Here is a 22,490-nt window from a genome sequence, read left to right as displayed (position 1 = left end):
TTAGTGTTCTTCAGTAGCATTAAAGGTTTACTAAAACTCTTCGCTGTTCCAAAGTAAAGTTTACCGGGCTGTAGAACTACTGTCATCTGGAACTACTGTACTTGTTATCTCTGCGATTGCAACAGACTTTTTCAGTGACATGAAAGTATTGCTATCAATATCAAAGGGTATGTGATGGGAGTATTAGTCATAGTTTCTTTCATGTAAATAAGGCTGCGAATTGCTGCCGCAGTAGCAAACGAAAGATCTTGAAAAAGTTAGTGGACCAGGGTTGTAGAAGACGAATATTTTGTTCTGTAATCTCGGAATGTGAGAAAACACATTGCTAATATTCTCCATCGAGTGACCTTACAAAAGCTATTAACCACTTCTCTTAAATTTCTTTCGGTTGCCTTAAGAACTATTTACCACGTAACCCTCTTCAGTTTTTGTCGTTGGTATTAATAAACGGTGGTAATTCTTCATCTCTCATTGGTTACGTTCATTTGCTTTACAGGCATGCTAAAATTATTCGGTCATTTGCTTCTCCTTAGTTTCTTTGTTGGATTTTTTAAAAAGTGGAGACACGCTATTTCTCTGTTTCTCATTAGTGTAGGGGAATGACGTCAACGGGTTGATAAAACTGTTCGTATTGCACTTTACCGCCAAGTTTCTAATCATTTTTAGAGTATTTATAAGTTGAATTTTTACGGGAAACAGTAATCAGCCCTCAAATTTACTCTGTAAAGTGAAGTGAAAGTTATTCACTTACGAAGAATACACGAGACCGACTAAGGTCTGAGGATTAGGACTTACGTGAAAGTTTTGTTTCCCGGCTGCGTAATAGATTTTGCTTCCGTTCACTGTTTACCGACTCATCTAGTTCTGAGGCTGAGTGAACAGAATCTGAAATCGAACCCGGCACAACCGGGCGGGAAGCTGTTACACAAACCCCTAACTACGGCTGCGGAGTAAACAGCTGCCATTTCCTTACAGGACATGATGCTAAAATTATTTTTCTCTGGTCACTAAGTACAAAGGGCACTAGGAAAGGTTTGCAATACGCAAAAAGAGTTGGCTGGACACCCCCCTTACGGGGAGGGATGAAAAGAGGGGTGAAAACCGGTCTAGAAGACAGCAAGGCGTAACCTTCACTTCACACCAGTTGTTACCAAGCAGTGGGATTGAAAGCAAGTTAAGATGTCACTGTGGTCTAAAGGTGAATATCGCGTAATTATCCGCTACAATTTTGCTCGTGGATTAACTGTTGACCAGTGCCTGGAGGAAATGACTCCTGTGCTGGGGAAAGACTGTCCACATCGGATAACAATTTTCCGCTGGTACAAAGAGTTCCAGAGGGGAAATTTTGGGTTTGAAGACGATCCTCGTTGTGGGCGACCGTCTGAATCAGTGACTGAGGAAAACATTGAAGCTGTGAGGAAAATGTTGCAGCAAGAGAGGCGGTTAACATATCGGCAGGTAGAAGATACCCTCCACATCTCTGCACCAGCTATTCATTCAATTCTACACGACCATCTCCATGTTAGAAAGGTTTGTTCCTTTTGGGTGCCCCATTCACTTTCAGAGGAACAAAGGGCACATCGAGTAAAATGGTGCCGAAAAATGCTGAAACAGTTTGAAAATTGGACTTCGCGTAACATAAATAGCATCGTTACAGGTGACGAAACTTGGATTTATTATTACGATGTCCCAACAAAATCTCAGAACAATGTGTGGCTGTTTGAAGATGAGGGTACTCCTGTGACTGTGCGAAAGTCAATATCAGTGAAGAAAAGGATGATTGCAGTAATCTTCACTACACGTGGCATCCTGGCTCGGGTTGTGCTAGAAACACAAAGGTCAGTTACTGCGAAGTGGTACAGTGAGACTTGTCTGCCTCAGGCCATCCAGGCTCTCAAGCAGCTCCGTCCAAGGTCACGGCTCAACACTTGGCTCTTGCATCACCACAGTGCCCCAGCAAATCGTGCTAATGTAACAATGGATTTTCTTGCCAGATCAGGGTTGACTGTGCTTGATCACCCTCCATACAGTCCTGATCTTGCCCCATGTGACTTCGCACTCTTCCTAGAAGTGAAGATGAAGCTGAAAGGGCGGCGTTTTTCATCCGACGAGGAGCTTCTGGCAGCATGGAATCAAGAGTGTGAAAATGTAACCGAAGAAAAGTGGCAGAGTTGGTTCATTGACTGGTTTCGAGGTATGGAGAAGTGTATTGAGTGTGGTGGAAATTATTTTGAAAAAGTCTAAAGCGTTCACTCACATTGCAAAACTTTCCTAGTGCCCTTTGTACAATGAACCTAAGCGATGAAGAATTTTAATAAGCAACTTATTTGACACATATCATGGTATATGTACGAAAGTGCAACATATTTGAAACGCTATACTGTATCTTGTTTAATCTCCTCGTGATTTAAAGGCGAAATTTACATATTTATACTCTCATCAAGTTTCACTACCTTCATGTCTTCTGGACCGAATTGCCTGTGGTAGGGAAAAAGTAGGATAGTTTTATTGTGTATTTGTATGCTGCATGTTCGTGCGTGAACAGTAAGGGTAATGTTGTTGAGAACAAGAAGGGAAGGAAATATTAAAACGAATTCTGATACAATAGTATTTTACATTTTTGTTCTTCCTGCATACGGCTAGAAATGATACCGTGTTCGCTACTGGCACGCTACGGTAGAATATGTTCGAGTTAAAGCTAATAAATGTTGCTACACACGTAAAATAAGGCCATAAACACGGGACCAAACTGTCGGTTCTAAATAAATCCTTTAACATGCATCATAATCGACACCGACTGGTATAAGATATCGAAGGAAATTTTATCCCCCCGGAAACAATGAATTAGACATTACATACCAATTGCAAACTTCGAAACTCTTATATTTATCGATGAAACTCTTACGCCCACGTTCTTCGGCTAATTTACACATTAAAATGTTCTGTTCTACGCCATATGTTGATTTTCTAAGTAAGTAAGTAAGTAAGTAAGTAAGTAAGGAAGTAAACTGACTGACAGAGCAAATGCAACACCAAGAAGGAGTGGTTCGAAAGGGATGAAAGTTGGGGAAAAAACAGAGACGGCACGGACGAATAATTGATGTTTATTTCAAACCGATATGCAGGTTACACAATGCGCACGGCATCGACTCAGTAGGATGTAGGACCACCGCGAGCGGCGATGCACGCAGAAACACGTCGAGCTACAGAGTCAATAAGAGTGCGGATGGTGTTCTGAGGGATGGTTCTCCATTCTCTGTCAACCATTTGCCACAGTTGGTCGTCCGTTCGAGGCTGGGGCAGAGTTTGCAAACGGCGTCCAATGAGATCCCACACGTGTTCGATTGGTGAGAGAGCCGGAGAGTACGCTGGCCACGGAAGCATCTGTACACCTCGTAGAGCCTGTTGGGAGATGCGAGCAGTGTGTGGGCGGGCATTATCCTGCTGAAACAGAGCATTGGGCAGCCCCTGAAGGTACGGGAGTGCCACCGGCCGCAGCACATGCTGCACGTAGCGGTGGGCATTTAACGTGCCTTGAATACGCACTAGAGGTGACGTGGAATCATACGCAATAGCGCCCCAAACCATGATGCCGCGTTGTCTAGCGGTAGGGCGCTCCACAGTTACTGCCGGATTTGACCTTTCTCCACGCCGACGCCACAATCGTCTGCGATGACTATCACTGACAGAACAGAAGCGTGACTCATCGGAGAACACGACGTTCCGCCATTCCCTCATCCAAGTCGCTCTAGCCCGGTACCATGCCAGGCGTGCACGTCTACGCTGTGGAGTCAATGGTATTCTTCTGAGCGGACGCCGGGAGTGCAGGCCTCCTTCAACCAATCGACGGGAAATTGTTCTGGTCGATATTGGAACAGCCAGGGTGTCTTGCACATGCTGAAGAATGGCGGTTGACGTGGCGTGCGGGGCTGCCACCGCTTGGCGGCGGATGCGCCGATCCTCGCGTGCTGACGTCACTCGGGCTGCGCCTGGACCCCTCGCACGTGCCACATGTCCCTGCGCCAACCATCTTCGCCACAGGCGCTGCACCGTGGACACATCCCTATGGGTATCGGCTGCGATTTGACGAAGCGACCAACCTGCCCTTCTCAGCCCGATCACCATACCCCTCGTAAAGTCGTCTGTCTGCTGGAAATGCCTCCGTTGACGGCGGCCTGGCATTCTTAGCTATACACGTGTCCTGTGGTACACGACAACACGTTCTACAATGACTGTCGGCTGAGAAATCACGGTACGAAGTGGGCCATTCGCCAACGCCGTGTCCCATTTATCGTTCGCTACGTGCGCAGCACAGCGGCGCATTTCACATCATGAGCATACCTCAGTGACGTCAGTCTACCCTGCAATTGGCATAAAGTTCTGACCACTCCTTCTTGGTGTTGCATTTGCTCTGTCAGTCAGTGTATTCTTGTTTTAAGAGGAATTAAAATCTAGGCAACTATCTGTTCTTAACTTAAGCATGAATAATGGAAGTGTTTTTATCCTCCGAAGAATTCTTCTGCTTCGTGGCAGGTGTACCAGAAGTAGCACGCTGGGCGCTTCTCCCTCATTTTATCCACAATTGGCGCAACATTCACTTATTGCCGTATTGCGTTGCACCTAACTTGGTTGATACGAGAGATGCCCATCGCCCAGCATTAGTTTTATGATGTGTAAATATATTTCTTGATTAACTTCCTTTAGCAGAAGTTGAGGAACGAAACAAGATAGCGATTATTAAGCGTATTGTTCCCGTGCTGTCGTATCAACGTTTTCATTCCCCACAGAGGGTATCTGTATAGAAGGAAAGAAAGGACCACGAAGGTTGTGAAAATTAAAGAACCAAATAATAATGTTATTGGCTTTATGCCCAGTAATTCCTTTTACGGTTTTCAGAGACGCCGAGGTGCCGAAATTGAGTCCCGCAGGAGTTCTTTTACGTGCCAGTAAATCTACCGACACGAGGCTGACGTTTTTGAGCACCTTCAAATTCCACCGGACTGAGACAGGATCGAACCTGCCAAATTGGGGTCAAAGTCCAGCGCCTCCTCCGTCTGAGCCACTCAACCCGGCAATTAAAGAATTCCCAGACCTCACAAACCTAATATCGTCAGGGATGGAAGGGATACCATATGGCAATAATGAGTATTGTTTTAAGGGGATGTACAATGTAATAATCATCTACGCTTAACGCTAATTACAGGATAAAGATGAAGAGTCCGACTCTTCGAAGAACGAGAGTAGCAGTTATAGAACGGGAAGGGTCATTAAAGCAATGAAAAAGAGAGGCGTCCTACGCCATACAGGAGATCGGAATAGAACAAATATTGACCAGATGAGGTCAGATAGGAAAGATTCATCTGAGGAGGATGTCACAAGTAAGTGGAAACAATGTCAGATTCAACCAGGGGCCCCGCGGTCACCAACCCACGGTATTAAGTTGAGAGCCCCTGGTGTTCACTGCTTACTACAGGCAGGGTATACCGTGATGAATTCTTTGCCGTCACCCCCTTGGAAAAATGCGTTTACTTATCTCCATTTCTTGACTTAACTATGACAAGAAAACGGCAACATTCATTTAGATTAATGTGTAATGTGAACAAATGTTGTGCCTGTACAAAAAGTGTCCAGTTTCTTTTGTTAACTCGACGAGATAGCATGCAAAAGTTTGAGAACATTGCTTGTAGTCATGTTTTTAGTAGGGCCTACTATTACTTTGAAACTCTGATGTAGAGCCGCCTTAAAAGTGATCACATTGGGCGACTATACTGCACTATTCTGCTGACGGTAGTAAAGCTGCTGAACGAACGAGTTGGCCGTGCGGTTAGTGTTGCGCAGCTGTGAGCTTGCTTGCGTTCGGGGGATAGTGGGTTCGAATCCCACCGTCGGCAGCCCTGTTGATGGTTTTCCGTGCTTTCTCGTTTTCACACCGGGCAAATGTTGGGGCTGTACCTTAGTTAGGGCCACAACCGCTTCCTTCCAAATAAATCACTACTGATCTGCATTTAGAGCAGTCGCCCAGGTGACAGGTTCCCTATCTGTTATTTTCCTAGCCTTTTCTTAAATGATTGCAAAGAAATTGGAAATTTATTGAACATCTCCCTTGGCAAGTTATTCCAGTCCCTAACTCCCCTCCCTATAAACGAATATTTTCCCCAATTTGTCCACTTGAATTCCAACTTAACCTTCATATTGTAGTATTTCGTACTTTAAAAGACACCCACTCAAACTTATTCGTCTACACATGTTATCCCACGCCATCTCTGCTCTGACAGCTCGAAACATACCACTTAGTCAAGCAGCTCGTCTCCTTTCTCCCAAGTATTCCCAGTCCAAACTTAGATATAGCACTTTGGTCACTCGCGATACAGTCCATTTGACTTCCTGAATCCAAGATATCAGCTATATCTTGCTGGAATCCTACAAGTTGAGCTTCAATGGAATTATCTTTCCTAAACCCGTGCTGCCTTATATCGAACCAGTTATTAATTTCGCAAACATGTCTAATAGAATCAGAAAGAATGCTTTCCCAAAGCTTACTTGCAATGCATGTCAAACTGACTGGCCTGTAATTTTCAGCGTTTTCACCCTTTCTTTTATACACAGGGGCTACTATAGCAACTCCCCATTCATTTGCATTCATTTGGTATAGCTCCTTCGTACAAACAATAATTAAATTACTTCAGATATGGTACTATATCTCCCAACCCATTGTCTTTAGTACATCTCCAGAAATCTTATCAATTCCAGCTGCTTTTCTAGTTTTCAACGTTTGTATCTTATCGTAAAGGTCATTGTTATCATAAGTAAATTTGAATACTGTATTTCTTTAGTATTAGTCACCTCCTCTGTCTGGACATTATCCTTGTAACCAATAATCTTTACATTCTGTTGACTGAATACTTCCAATTCTAGCCCTTTCACATCCTTCCATCGCCGAAAAGTTTCGATGTGTTAGTGCGACGTTAAACAAGTAGTAAAACTACTAGAAGCTATATTTTGCAATCTCCCGTAATGCTTCCTGCGATACTGCTTTTTTCTCGTTTGTTGATTAAAAATGACCTCGTTTAAGATGTTTTAATCCCTGGAAAAATAAGTCATAGGGGACTAGGTCGGATGAATTGGCAGAATGTTGGTGCAGTGGAATTCGGTGTTTTCGGAAATCTCTTGAGAGCAGTAACGGGAACGATGTGCATGTGCGCTATCATGCTAAAAGGTAGCATTGTGGTCCAGCTTTCCACTTTTCAGGCCGTTTACGACGGACGGACTCTTGCAAAAGACGAGAAATATTCAAATACAGCTCCTTGTTGAAGTAGCATATGTCTAGAGTTTCGGAACCGTAGTGTGCCGATGAGGGCTATAGACACATGACAGTATTTAAATCGAAATACAGTACAGTCATTTCTAGTTAACATGCACGACGATAGTGTTCAGTATCTCATTCTTAAGAGGAACGACCAATATTCCCAGCAAAAATAGTCTGAGCTCGGTATGACGTCGTCCGATGTTGCAGTCGCACAGCTCTTTGAGGTACTAAAATCGCCGTGTCGCGCGGCTGACAGTTAGTGTAGATCTGAACTCCGGCGTATAAGCACGTTGTGTGAGTTGTCGTTTGGGTTAATGAATTGTACACGTATATGACCAAAAAAGAAATCAAATAGTGAACATTTGAGGTAATTGTGGTACGAAGGCGGTGGGGAGGCTTGCGTGTCCCAATGATGCAGATAGCCGAGCCGCAGGTGCAACCATATCGGATGGGTATCTGTTGAGAGACCAGACTAACGAATGGTTCATCGAAAGGGGGGTAGCAGCCTTTCGATAGTTGTAAGGGCGGCAGTCTAGATAATTGACTGATACGGCCTTGTAATAACACTCAACATGGCTTAGCTGTGTTGATACTGCTATACGGCTGAAAGCAACGGGAAACTACAGCCGTAACTAACTCCCGAGGACATGCAGCTCTCTCTGTATGAATGATGTACTGATGATGGCTTCCTCCCGGGTAAAATATTCCGGAGGTAAACTAGTCCCCCATTCGGATCTCCGGGTGGGGACTACACGAGAGGGGGGGCGATCATCAGGAAGATGGATGCTGACATTCTGCGATTCGGAGCGTGGAATGTTAGAAGTTTGAATCGTTGTGGTAGGTTAGAGAATCTGAAAAGGGAGATGGATAGGCTAAAGTTAGATGTAGTTGGTATAAGTGAAGTACGTTGGCAGGAAGAACAAGATTTTTGGTCAGGCGACTACCGAATTATCAACACAAAATCAAACAGGGGAAATGCAGGAGTTGGTTTAATAATGAATAAGAAAATAGGGCAGCGGGTAAGCTACTACGACCAACATAGTGAAAGAATTATTGTCGTCAAGATAGACACCAAACCAATGCCCACCACAATAGTGCAGGTCTATATGCCTACTAGTTCAGCGGATGATGAAATCGAAAGAATATATGAGGAGATAGAAGATTTAATACAATATGTAAAAGGTGACGAGAATCTAATTGTGATGGGAGACTGGAATGCAGTGGTAGGCCAAGGAAGAGAAGGTAGTACAGTAGGAGAATTTGGATTGGGACAAAGGAACGAAAGAGGAAGTCGGCTGGTTGAATTCTGCACTGATCATAATTTAGTGCTTGCTAATACTTGGTTCAAACACCACAAACGACGGCTGTATACGTGGACGAGACCTGGAGACACTGGAAGGTATCAAATAGACTTCATTATGATTAGGCAGAGATTGAGAAACCAGGTGTTGGATTGCAAAACTTTCCCAGGAGCAGACGTCGACTCTGACCACAACTTGTTGGTCATGAAATGCCATCTGAAGTTCAAGAAATTGAAGAAAGGAAAGAATTCAAAAAGATGGGATCTAGACAAGTTGAAAGAAAAGAGTGTGAGGGATCGCTTCAAGGAACATGTTGCACAAGGACTAAATGAAAAGGCTGAAGGAAACACTATAGAGGAAGAGTGGAGAGTCATGAAAAATGAAGTCATTAGGGCTGCTGAAGAAATGTTAGGAAGGAAGAAAAGATCAACTAAGAATCAGTGGATAACTCAGGAGATACTAGACCTGATTGATGAACGACGAAAATACAAGAATGCTAGAAATGAAGAGGGCATAAAAGAATACAGGCGATTAAAGAATCAAGTGGATAGAAAGTGCAAGGTAGCTAAGGAAGAATGGCTGAAGGAGAAGTGCAAGGATGTTGAAGGCTGTATGGTTCTGGGAAAGGTAGATGCTGCATACAGGAAAATCAAGGAAACCTTTGGAGAAAGGAAATCTAGGTGGATGAATATTAAGAGCTCAAATGGAAAGCCACTTCTAGGGAAAGAAGACAAAGCAGAAAGTTGGCAGGAGCATATGCAACAGTTGTATCAAGGTAAAGATGTAGATAATTTGGTTCTGGAACATGAAGAGGCTGTTAATGCTGATGAAATGGGAGACCCAATTTTGAGGTCAGAGTTTGACAGAGCTGTGAGTGACCTCAATAGGAACAAGGCACCTGGAATTGATGACATTCCCTCTGAATTACTGACTGCCTTAGGAGAAACCAGCATGGCAAGGTTATTTCATTTAGTGTGTAAGATGTATGTGACAGGAGAAGTCCCATCCGATTTTCGGAAGAATGTTGTTATACCTATTCCCAAAAAAGCCGGTGCTGACAGGTGTGAAAACTACCGCACCATTAGTTTAGTATCTCATGCCTGCAAAATTTTAACACGTATTATTTACAGAAGAATGGAAAAACAAGTTGAAGTTGAGTTGGGAGAAGATCAATTTGGCTTCAGAAGAAATGTAGGAACACGTGAAGCAATCCTGACTTTACGTCTGATCTTAGAAGATCGAATCAAGAAGGACAAGCCCACGTACATGGCATTCGTAGATCTAGAAAAGGCATTCGATAATGTTGATTGGACCAAGCTATTTATGATTCTGAAGACGGTAGGGATCAGATACCGAGAACGAAGAATTATCTACAATCTGTACAAAAATCAGTCTGCAGTGATAATAATCGAGGGCTTTGAAAAAGAAGCAGCAATCCAGAAAGGAGTGAGGCAAGGCTGCAGTTTGTCCCCTCTCCTTTTCAATGTTTACATAGAACAGGCAGTAAAGGAAATCAAAGAGAAATTTGGAAAGGGAATCATAGTCCAAGGAGAGGAAATCAAAACCTTGAGATTTGCCGATGATATTGTTATTTTATCTGAGACTGCAGAAGATCTCGAGAAGTTGCTGAATGGTATGGATGAAGTCTTGGGTAAGGAGTACAAGATGAAAATAAATAAGTCCAAAACAAAAGTAATGGAGTGCAGTCGAACGAAGGCAGGTGATGCAGGAAATATTAGATTAGGAAATGAAGTCTTAAAGGAAGTAGATGAATATTGTTACTTGTTTAGTAAAATAACTAACGATGGCAGAAGTAAGAAGGTCATAAACTGTAGACTAGCACAAGCAAGGAAGAGCTTTCTTAAGAAAAGAAATTTGCTCACTTCAAACATTGATATCGGAATTAGAAAGATGTTTTTGAAGACTTTTGTGTGGAGCGTGGCATTGTGTGGAAGTGAAACATGGACGATAACTAGCTCAGAAAGAAAGAGAATAGAAGCTTTTGAAATGTGGTGTTACAGAAGAATGCTGAAGGTGAGATGGATAGATCGAATCACGAATGAAGAGATACTGAATCGAATTGGCGAGAGGAGATCGATTTGGCTAAATTTGACGAGAAGAAGAGATAGAATGATAGGACACATCTTAAGACACCCAGGACTTGTTCAGTTGGTTTTTGAAGGAAGTGTAGGTGGTATGAACGGTAGGGGTAGACCAAGGTATGAATATGACAAGCAGATTAGAGCAGATGTAGGATGCAATAGTTACGTAGAAATGAAAAGGTTAGCACAGGATAGGGTGGCATGGACGGCTGCATCAAACCAGTCTATGGACTGATGACTCAAACAACAACGTGGTACGAAGTAGTGCGAACAATTTCTTTGGGTCGGCGCGTGGGCAATTAATGGCTTCAGAATAATCGAAAACTCGTTCGAGAGGATCGAGCGCCTTGTCAGAGGTGGATTTCTTTTTTTACAAAATCACGAATACCGAGCATCAAAGGGCGTATCGAGAGTGTGTCAATGTTGGCGGCCGAGCGCTACTGGAGACCCAGACGAGCACAGTTAGTGCCTCAGTGGTAGAAAAAGACTTGGAGCGCATGGACATGAATACTGATCACCCTCGTGATGTTGGGGTTAGAATTAAGAATGAACACGCCTATCGCACGGTACATATTTAACATTAAATCTTGCGGCCGTGACCCCTGAAGTCTCCTCCGAACTTTTTACAGTTGAATTCCAAACGGAGAATTTGCTGCGACTGAGCGAATTGGCTACGTGATTTGGGTCGCGTAGCTGTGAGGTTGCATTCGGGAGATGGTGGGTTTGAATCACACTTTCGGCAGCAGTGAAAATGGTTTTCCGTGGTTTACTATTTTCACACTAGGCACACTGTTCATTAATCAAGGCCACAGTCGCAGTACTGTCCTATCCCATCTTCGCCGTAAGACCTGTCTATTGCGGTGCGACATAAAACAAAATAGAAAAAACCCTGTGAATCAAATAAGACTTTGGTCTCCTTAAAAGGGCCGATGCCATACGAACACTTCCGATTTCGCCATCGTAGATTCACCGTTCACTCCCTCAGCATAGCGGGGGTTACCAAGGGTGTCTTCCCCAAATGCTAACAGAATTTAATGTTTGATCGCTACTGTTGAAAAATCCTCTTTTCTCACTTCGCAGCACAGACAAATAAAACAGAACAACACGTCTTCGCGTGCCACTGTCTCGCTGTGCACAGGCAAAACCATACTGATTATGGAGAGGAGGGAAGGTGGTAGTCTGTGTCTCGTGCATTTGCTTAAATCTTCTTAAACAAAGTTTACCGTACGAAGATGGCGTGTTCCATGGAAATATACCTTGTTAAACAGTACTTTGCTCTGTAATCTCTTTATCATTTTATGTTCTTTTAGTGCTTAAAATCTTTAACACATATTGTCAGTTTTACACGAACATGACGTTGCCCTTTGCAGATAAAAGGAATGTGACACAGTCCTTCAACGAAAGAGTCTGTAAGGTTAAGAGTTTTTTAAAAAAATTGGCTGTACGTCGCATCACAGATAGGTCTTATGGCGACGATGGAATAGCAAAGGCATAGCAGTGGAAAGGAAGCAGCCGTGACGTTAAGGTACAGCCCCAGCATTTGCCTGGTGTGAAAATGGGAAACTATGGAAAACCATCTTCAGGGCTGCCGACAGTGGGGCTCGAACCCACTATCTCCCGGATGCAAGCTCACATTTGCGCGCCCCTAGCCGCACGGTCAACTCGCCCGGTTAAGAATTCTGGGATGTGGTATGTGATAGGAAATAAAACTCTCGCCTCCCTGAAATAATAGTGTTTCTGCATAATGGTGAAGGCTATTCTGTAAAGGAAATCATGATGTCGTAACCTACTTGTTAGGAACAGATTCTTACGTGAACGCCGAAATCAATGGCACAGTAGGTTAGTCGTTGCTCCCAATATAGCGGGTTCTGTCTGGCTGAAGTGACATTTGAGGGTGTTTAAGTGTGACTATTTCCAGAATGTAAAACAAACAAACAAACAAACAAACAAAAAGAACCCTCCTGCACGACAACATGCCAACACCTCGATATCTCTCTTAAAAATACAGCACCAGGCTGGCCTTATGAGCGCTCAAATAAGTTAGCCTCATATCCGTAGATTTACGACAAGCAAAAGAACCCCCGCCGGATACAATTCCAGTACCTTTGCTTCTTCATAAACCGTACAGGTAGTTATTGGGACGTAAAACTAATAACAATATTATTATTAGGGCCGTGGTGTAAGTTGGGCCCTTCTGTAGTCACGTCTTTTTTTAATGCGCAGTGTTCGGGGCGTCGACCCGTGTGGATCTTTTGTCCCTACTGGCACCATATTTTATGAACCTGCGTGTGATTGGAATGGCGGTAGTGTGGAATGTTGTGTGTGAGGAAAGGAAGATTAGGGACGTCACAAACACCCAGTCTCCAGGACTGGGGTATTAATCATTACAATTAAAAACCCTGACCCGGCCGGGAATCGAACCCGGGGCCGCCGGGTGACAGGCGGACGCGTTGCCCCTCCCCCTACACCGCTCGGGCGTAGTCACGTCTTAGTTCGAGAACCTTGGGCAACGGCTGAGTGGCCTAGTAAGTGGTCCTGAGGGTCGGGACATCAGTTGCTTGAGAATAGGCGTGGGCATCTCGGACATATTCTGAGTCATAGCCCTGCTTATGCTCAGGAGGCTAGGACTATACCATACTCTACAATATACCGGTGGTCCTGTAATATAACACCAGCATTTGCCCAACCGTTGGGCGACAGCTTTAATGTAACACTAACATACTCCACTATTGTAACTTACTGAACTTCTCAAAAACAAACTGCCGGTATATGAATGACTAAATTTATTGGGCACTGAAAAAAAAAAGGATTCCCCCTCTTCGCCCGCATTGGATTAAATTCTGAATGAAAATGACTTCAGAGATAAATTTGGAGACCACTGTAATGAAATTGCAGAAAATAAACATAAGTTAATTTGACCATGAAAAATCTTCCTGATCCCAGGGCGTTCGATCATGAACTGACGAGAATCTAATTCTGGTGGCATAACCTTACCTGACCCCCATTCATCCCTGAGGGAAGTATGCCAGGTATGACTCCACGAATGAAAGAAGTTGTTGACAAACTAATTGAATTTACTCTTCTAAGAATCATAATCGAGATGGCTCATCATTATCTCCCACAGTTACATACACGAAAAACATCACTGTATACAAATTATTAACTCAGGGAGATACTCCCACAACACTCCTCTCTGTACTTATATTTATATTTCACTATACTCACACAGTTACATCAGGGATACATTCCTACAACAATGTTAAGAACATTCACAATCATCTGTCTGTAAGAACAACTACACTTACTTGCTAAGTACATCCCTAACTCAATTTACACAACACTTTTCTAACTTCTGGACCTCACTGGTATTCATTACCGGTACGGAAAGCTAGTTAATGGTTTTTTTTCTGGCGGATCCCAAAAAACATAGCTTGATTGAGGTTATGGCACCAGATATCACAAGAAAGGCTGTCACAGTATATACAACGACCGCTTCTCTAATCACATCACTGGTTCCAAACAGTAATTCACAAACTGTGAGCCAGTAAACCAGAATACAATCATGAAAGGTTAGAAAATATTGTATGCAATTATTTGCAAAGTTTACAACCACTCGTACCTCCCTGTACAAACCATCACTCCCTGTGAAGCGGATGAATATTTCGTCGTAAATAAAATTAAGATGAGTGAATTTCACAATTAATTAGAGCAAGTTCCTTCCACATTAAAATAACGTACATCACAGTAGACAATGTTCTCCGTCAACGTTTCTTATCAACACCCCTCGCTCAGGCTTGCTTTAAGTATTCTGTCCTGCTTACCTGCTTACACATAATCCCAGCGAGAATCTCTCCTTTAACAGGTTAGGGACTGTAACCGTATAAGAGTACGAGCCCCGAGATTTGACAAATATAAAAACTCCACTAATTAATTATTTATCTATAAATTAATATATAATTTAATTAGGCTAAGTTTTCATATCAAACGAGGATATTTTGCGCATTTGAAATTATTCATAGTAGAGTAACGGATTTGTAAGAATGTCAAATAATGTTGTATAATATTGTGGAATATTTAATGTTAGTGGAAATCTGAATGTATAATGTTGAAACTTGGAATATTTCGAGGTATCTTTGGAACGGCCGTTGGCCGGGTTGTACAGGTGGAATTAATATTTTTTAAACTATCTCAACTTAGGAGGAAATCTTTTTGTTGACGTCGGGAACAAACGAACTCGTGTGGGGAGGAGAGCAGTTAAATTACCTTGAGGAAGTGGAAAGGATGGTAAATAAACTCTGTTGTCGTAAAGCACCATGGGAAGGTAGGGATGAAATGGCTTCATAGAGTAATAAGATTAGCATGGAATATTGGTAAGGTACCTTCTGATTGGAGGAAAACAGTAATTGCACTTATGTCTTGTATAATTAAGAGAACAGGTAGGGTTACAACAATTATCCTCGTATTTCATTAATGAGTATTCCAACCAAGGTGTTCACTGGCAGTTGGAGGAAGAATGTGATCAATGGTTGAGAGTGAGTGGGATAAAAACCATTTTAGTTTCAGACTACAGAGGTGTTGTCAGGACCAGATTTTCAGTATGCGCCAGGTAATTGAAAAATGCTATGAGAGGAATAGACTTATGTTTAAAGACATATGACGGAGTACTGTGGGAAAAGATGTTTGCCGTACCTAGCAATTGTGGGATCAAGGGTAGATTATTGAAAGCAATCGAAGGCATTTGTGTTGACGATTGGGCTGCGTTGAGAATCGATGGCAGAATGAGTTGGTTCTTGGTTCAAGGTACTTACAGAAGACTGTAATCTTACATCTTTGTTGTTTATATCGATCATCTACTGAAAGGTATAAAGTGGCAGGGGAGGGATTCAGTTAGGAGGAAATGTAGTAAACAGTTTGACCTATGCCGACAACTTGGTCTTAATGGGCAGACTGTGCTGAAAGCCTGCAATCTTATATCTAGGATATGAAAATTAGCCTTTCCAAGACTAAAGTGATGTCAGTAGGGAAGAAACCTAAGGAAATTGAATGTCAGATTGGGAATACAAAACAGGTAATCATTTCAAGTATTTAGAATGTGTATTTTCCCAGTATAGTGAGATTGATTCAAGGTGCAGCAAAGTTACTGCAGTGAGGTCGCAGTTTCTTTTGCAATTGGTTTAACGTCGCACTGACATAGATAGGCTTATAGCGACGATGGGACAGGAAAGGCCCAGGAGTTGGAAGGAAGCCGCCGTGGCCTTCATTAAGGTAGGCTACAGCCCCAGCATTTGCCTGGTGTGAGAATGGGAAACCACGGAAAACCATCTTCAGGGCTGCCGACAGTGGGGCTCGAACGCACTATCTCCCGGATGCAAGATCACGGCTGCGCGTCCCTAACCGCACATCCAACTCGCCTGGTAGGTCGCAGTTTCGATCAACAGTATTATGTATGGAAGAAGTCTGTTCCCGGACGAAACTACACTGGTCTGTTTTCAGGCCGACTTCGCTGTACGGTATAACAACTGGGTGGGCTCAGGCTATGTTAGAAACAGACATGGATGTAGCGAGAATGACCGCTGATACAAATAGGTCGGAACATTGACAGGAGGGTAATCGGAATTAGGAGATAAAGGCTAAGTTAGGGATAAAGACAACTGTCTATATTGGGAAATATGCCTATTTATTATTATTATTATTATTATTATTATTAGGGGCCTTATTTTTTGGTGAAATAAAACTGTTGATTTCGGTGTTAAAACTGACACTATTTCGGTAGGTATTTCGTGAAATCAATTCTTACACTGATCGATGTTTCCAGCGAAATCTTCCTTGTAGTAGCGTATGGGGTAAATGTAACTAACTTTGTGATAAGGGGTTTTAAAGTAAACTCTTGTAATATATCATTGTTATTAAATCTTAGAAAAACCAAATATGCAAATTGTTATAGAAATAAATACATAAATCACTTTAAAAAAACCCATGGCACTACAGCCCTTGAAGGGCCTTGGCCTACCAAGCGACCGCTGCTCAACCCGAAGGCCTGCAGATTATAAGGTGTCATGTGGTCAGCACGACGAATCCTCTCGGACGTTATTCTTGGCTTTCTAGACCGGGGCCGCTATCTCACCGCCAGATAGCTCCTCAATTCTAATCACGTAGGCTGAGTGGACCTCGAACCAGCCCTCAGGTCCAGGTAACAATCCCTGTCCTGGCCGGGAATCGAACCCGGGGCCTCCGGGTAAGAGGTAGGCACGCTACCCCTACACCACGGGGCCAGCATATAAATCACTGATACTTCGAAATGAAGTTAGGTGATCTGCCCTGTGATATACATTTATACATAGCCTACATTTTTAGACGTTGAATTACATTGTCAGGATGCAGAGTTGCGCAACAGTCAGATTGTGTCTTTGTGTAAGCAGAGAAGCTCCTCTCGCTGACCACATTAGATGTCGGGAACCATAAAGCTTGCAAACACTTGGATGTAAATTCACTATGGTCTTTTATAAAACCTCCTAAAACTTTGCTAACACTGTCTTCTTTCACTTCCTCAACCAGATGTACTTTCATTGCTTTTTTCAAAGTAATGTAGCTCTGGAAGATGTTCATGGATATGCTCTTTTTTCCCCGGTCGGGGCTGAGTAGCTCAGATGGTTAAAGCGCTGGCTATCTGACCCGAATTTGGCAGGTTCGATCCTGGCTCAGTCCAGTGGTATTTGAAGGAGTTCAAACACGTCAGCCTCGTGTCATTAGTTTACTGGCACGTAAAAGAACTCCTGCGGGACAACATTCCGGTATCTCGGCGTCTCCAGAAAACGTAAAAGTGGTTAGTGGGACATAAAAACAATACCATTATTACTACTCAAACAGGCGATTTATTTACAATAGGCCTACCAATACCATCATATTTTACAGTAAAGACAGTATTATTTATCTTTCCTTTAATATTCATTCTCTTCCTCATGCCAGGATTATCCTATTTTTCTAGAGACATGTTCGCTTGCATGAATGCTTTTTTTGTATCTATTACAATTTGCTCTCTATAATTTTTCAACACCTTTACGATGTGTAAAGTATCGCCTATTGTTATTTGCCGCTTGGAACTATGTTCATTTGCTTCATTCTGTTTCTCTGCACTGTATATCGTACTCTACGTTTCAACTTTACGAATATTACCGGCACACTATTGATACATTAGAATCTTTCTTGCAATGTCAAATACATAGAACCCCTCACTGTTGTATTCTTCGGCCCTCGAAAAACCTGTTGTGACTTCACTTTTCGGCATTTTTATACTTAAATGTTGGACATTTGCTGATAAAGGTTCGTAAGTAACGAACTCTCATTGCGCACTGTTGTATCTACGACCGGTCTTGTATCTTGTTACGACCATAACGCTATTTGCTGTAATCGATAACAGATATTGATTTTTATCGACTGCCTTAGAGATTGCAGAACTGAATACACATACTTTCGATACACAGTGCGTACCGCTTTGTGTGCATTTGTGTGGGGAATATACAGCGCTATCAAGCAAATGAGAAAGAAAGTACAATAGTCAAGTTCTCAGAAGCATTTAAACGTTTATTGGAGAGCTCTTCTGGTGCAATTTTGCATTTTTCGCACCAATTGGTGTATATTTCGCGATTATATGCGCAATTCGCGCAATAAATCTAATTTCGCGATATTTCGCGAGTTCATTTTGCTAAAATACGGTATTTTTAGTACCTGGGAAGTCATATATAGACAAGAAAGAAGATATCAAGAAAACTCTTGCATATCGTTATTACCAAAAAATACGGCCCCTAATTATTATTATTATTATTATTATTATTATTATTATTATTATTATTATTATGAAATTTATCAGTTGAAAGTGTGTCCCTGTTCTGTTCCTGGTGCAAAAAGCTGGAGAGAGAGAGGGAAATTAAGACAAACGTTTTAGTTAGTAAGAAAGACTGACGCTTACTTTTTATTTTTTAGGTGGTGGTACAGAGTAATGTTTACATCTACTGAGAATCAAGTTTGCTTTTAGGAAACCTATCCCTCTGTTGACCGGAATGTATGAGCAGGTTGTGGTTTTATTTTCAAGAAGCTGTTCTCTGTCATGTTACAAGTAATATGAGAACATACACAATTGAGATACCGTATTCGACGCGCCACATGTCTGCTGCGTGGGCTCACCGCCCGCGCCGTCTTCATCGAGAGACGAAGGCTACCGTCCTTTTTTCTTTCCTTTGTGAGACTCAACTTGGGTTTGGGCAAAACTTCGAGTGGGAGTTAGGGAATTAATGGGTGGGTGAGTGAAACTTCTGTGTTCGTGGCCTCATTCAAGAGACCGACGTTAATAAAGAAATATTCTTTCTCATAGAACCAACATGAAATGGCTTTCTTTAAAGGTAATTCCTTTCCTTTATCATCTGCCTGGAATGAAATTCTGTTGATAATCATAATCTTACTCTCATCACAGACTACACATAAAATGAGAGTACCTTACTTCTCACAATGCAGTAAGTGGGTACTAAGCGGTTATTTCATTATTTGAACCGAACGATAGAAATACGTCAATCTACGTTATCTTCTGCTTTAGTGATTTAACGCCGCACCAACTCGAGTCTTTTGGTGATCATGAGAGAAGAAAAAGGTAAGACTACGAAATAAGCGCCCGTGGCCTTAATTAGGGTGTGTGAGTGGGAAACCTTGGAAAAACCATCAAGGCTACTGATAGTGGGGTTTGAACCCACTATCTCCCTCATGCAAGCTAACCGCTACAAGGCCAACTCACTTGATATCTATCTATCATTGAACGTTTTTCATTTCCATAAAACATTTTATGTTGATCGAAGAAGCTTCTTAATCTATTTCTTTATCTTAATAACTTAAGAAGTATTAAATAATTTAATGCCTATACTATAATTATGTTGTCTGTACATCGTATTCTTCATTTGAAGTCATTCCATTAGACGAAGACTGTGTTCTAACGCTTTCAGTCTTCTGGATGATATAAACTGTTTAAAATGCTCGTCTTCCCAATGCAGTATTTCAGTATCAGTAACTACTTTTTTAAGACATGTGCATTCTTCTGTCTCTTTCTCGATAACAATGTGCTCGGAGTGAATAACACTTAAATTTAAACACCGATTGAATTGACTGCCCAGTTCGGGTCACGTAGCTGTGAGCTTTCATTCGGGAGGCCCCAGGGGCTCTCAACTTGGGAGCGTGGGTTGGCGACTACGGGGCCCTTAGCTGAGTTCTAGCAGTGCTTCCACTTGTGTCAGGCTTCTCAGTTTCATCTATCCTAACCGATCTCCCTTGGTCAACTCTTGTTCATTTCCGACCCCCTTTCATTTTCACGCCCTTCGTGGCCTTTGTTTTTTCTTTGGTCGATACCTTCACTTTTCGAAGTGTCGGACACCTTCTATTCTTTTCCCTCTGATCAATATGAATAGAGGATGGTCTTCTAGTTGCACTTCCTCTTAAATCAATAAACGCCACCACCACCATCACTACTTTCATTCGGGAGATATCAGATTCGAATCCCACTGCTGGCAGCTCTGAAGATACTTTTCCGTGGTTGCCCATTTTTACACCGGGCAAGAGCTGGGGCTGTACCTTGATTAAGGTCACGGCCGCTACCTTCCCAGTCGTAGTCCTTTCCCATCCTTCCGTCGCCGAAAACCTATTTGTTTGTGCGGCGTTAAACCACTAGCAAAATAAAATAAAGCCAATTTAAACATAGGCTACGCATGCTCGTCCAGGTCTTTGGTTGAATAGGTCAGCGTACTTGCCTTCGTCAGAGGGACCCGGGTTTGATTCTCAGCCGGTCCGAGGATTTCAACTGCGTATGGTTAATTCCGTTGACTTGGAGGCTGGTTGTTTTTATTAATCTTAATACACTTAATCTTCATCTACTTACAGCGCACCGCACTATCAACCACTACAGAGATGTGCTTGACCAGCATGGCAATGTAGCCCACTTACTCTTCTTAAACTGTAATGATTACTTGTTGACGAAGTCGTACACTACGCATTGTGAAATACAAGAATTGTACAGCTATTCTTCTCCTCCTGACACACGTTGTCTAAAACACGATGCACTGCTTGAAATTATAAGGTCCAGTTAGGAATTCATCAGACGACAAATTGTAATATTAATTTTAATATAAACGTTTAATTTTATATCCTCGATCGCTTGTAGAATTTAAAACTTATTTTAATTGTGTGTAATAGTTAAAAGAAAACTTTCAGTATACTCGTATATCGAGGCTATCAAAGAATTATTCCGTTTCTTACAGGGATATTCGCTTGTAAATGAGAGGGTTAGTGCATGGAATTTCGTCTCGTTGTGAACAACACTATGCATCACCTTACTGTGTGCCAGGCGGAGTGGCTGAGACGGTAGAGCTGGCTTTTTTTTTTGTTAGGTGCTTTACGTCGCACCGACACAGATAGGTCTTATGGCGACGATGGGATAGAAAAGGCCTAGGAGTTGGAAGGAAGCGGCCGTGGCCTTAATTAAGGTACAGCCCCAGCATTTGCCTGGTGTGAAAATGGGAAACCACGGAAAACCATCTTCAGGGCTGCCGATAGTGGGATTCGAACCTACTATCTCCCGGATGCAAGCTCACAGCCGCGCGCCTCTACGCGCACGGCCAACTTGCCCGGTCCATCTTGGCTTAGTCGAGTGCTCATACTGTATAAGCCTACCTCTTTCCTACCTCATTTTGTTAGTAGTTTAACGTCGCACTAATACATCGAAGATTTTTCGCGATTCAGGAACGGGAAAGGGATAGAATTGGGAAGTAGCGGCCGTAGTTTTAAAAAATTAAGGCTCAGCGCCAGCATTTGGCCGGTGTGAAAATGGGAAGCCACGGAAAACCATACTTACGGCTGCTGGCTGTGGGATTCAAACCCACCATATCCCGAATGCAATCTCACCAGTACGCGACCCTAGCCGCACGGCCAGTTCGTGCGGTACGCCAGTCTCGTGTCTGTAGATTTACCGGCACGTAAAATAACTTCTGCGGGACAAATTCCGGCACCTTTGTTTCTTTGAAAACTGTAAAAGAAGTTAGTGGGACGTAAAATCATCATAATCATTTTACCGTGACAACAGTAACAGTTTATTCAATTAAACGAATTTATATGAAATTAGAGATTTCCCTGACTAAGAGTTGCTATATTAGAGATGCAATTCGGATCCGCCGATAAATTTGCAGTTACTGACCTATCCAGCGTGGATCTTAAACGATAGAAACCATAAGTTCCAGTAGTAACGACGGTGACCTCGCAAAGCCTTAACTAATCTTGTGCAAGGTCCGCTTGGTAATAACACTGACTAATGATGACATTCAGCCGATGTATAATGACGGTCTGTTACGCTCAGCGTCACTCGCCAGCCTTCAGCTGCTACGAGGTTTATCCATGTATGAATTGGCAGACGGATTTGGAGTCGTGTTTCGATCTCATTATGGCATAAACATCCTAAGACAGGTTTTGATTGCAGTAACTACTCCTAGAGGTCAAGGTAATTTGTAGTATGGAAGATGGCATGGTGTAACTAAAACACCTCCCTGCCACTCCTCATCTCCTCTCCCCCCCCCCCACCCCCACCCCCGTGTCCCTGATGGACTGTAGTAGAATATGTGCACCGACAGTAGCCTTGTCTGACTTACGTCGCGTTTGAAAGAGTACGGTGCACTGGTTTGGAAGCAGTGAAAATTACTGAGTGAAATTCCGCAGCCTGTTTCCAGTTATTCGACCGGGTCAGGAATGAAATGAATG

The 22,490-nt window shown here is 42.6% G+C and overlaps 1 protein-coding gene across 1 annotated transcript in view; it reads left to right on the top strand.

Annotated features, from left to right (window-relative positions):
* The first annotated feature begins 1,776 nt into the window (after positions 1 to 1,776).
* The window catches only part of LOC136866693 (uncharacterized), a 145,150-nt gene continuing 124,436 nt past the window's right edge, over positions 1,777 to 22,490 (top strand). The window contains exons 1-2 of the mRNA XM_068226810.1: positions 1,777 to 1,971; positions 5,204 to 5,378. Of these exons, the coding sequence (XP_068082911.1) occupies positions 1,777 to 1,971; positions 5,204 to 5,378 (370 nt within the window). The remainder of the gene's footprint in view (positions 1,972 to 5,203; positions 5,379 to 22,490) is intronic.

This window comes from Anabrus simplex, chromosome 3 (assembly GCF_040414725.1).
Source record: "Anabrus simplex isolate iqAnaSimp1 chromosome 3, ASM4041472v1, whole genome shotgun sequence".
NCBI lineage: Eukaryota > Metazoa > Arthropoda > Insecta > Orthoptera > Tettigoniidae > Anabrus > Anabrus simplex.
This window is presented reverse-complemented; position numbering and strand designations above follow the sequence as displayed.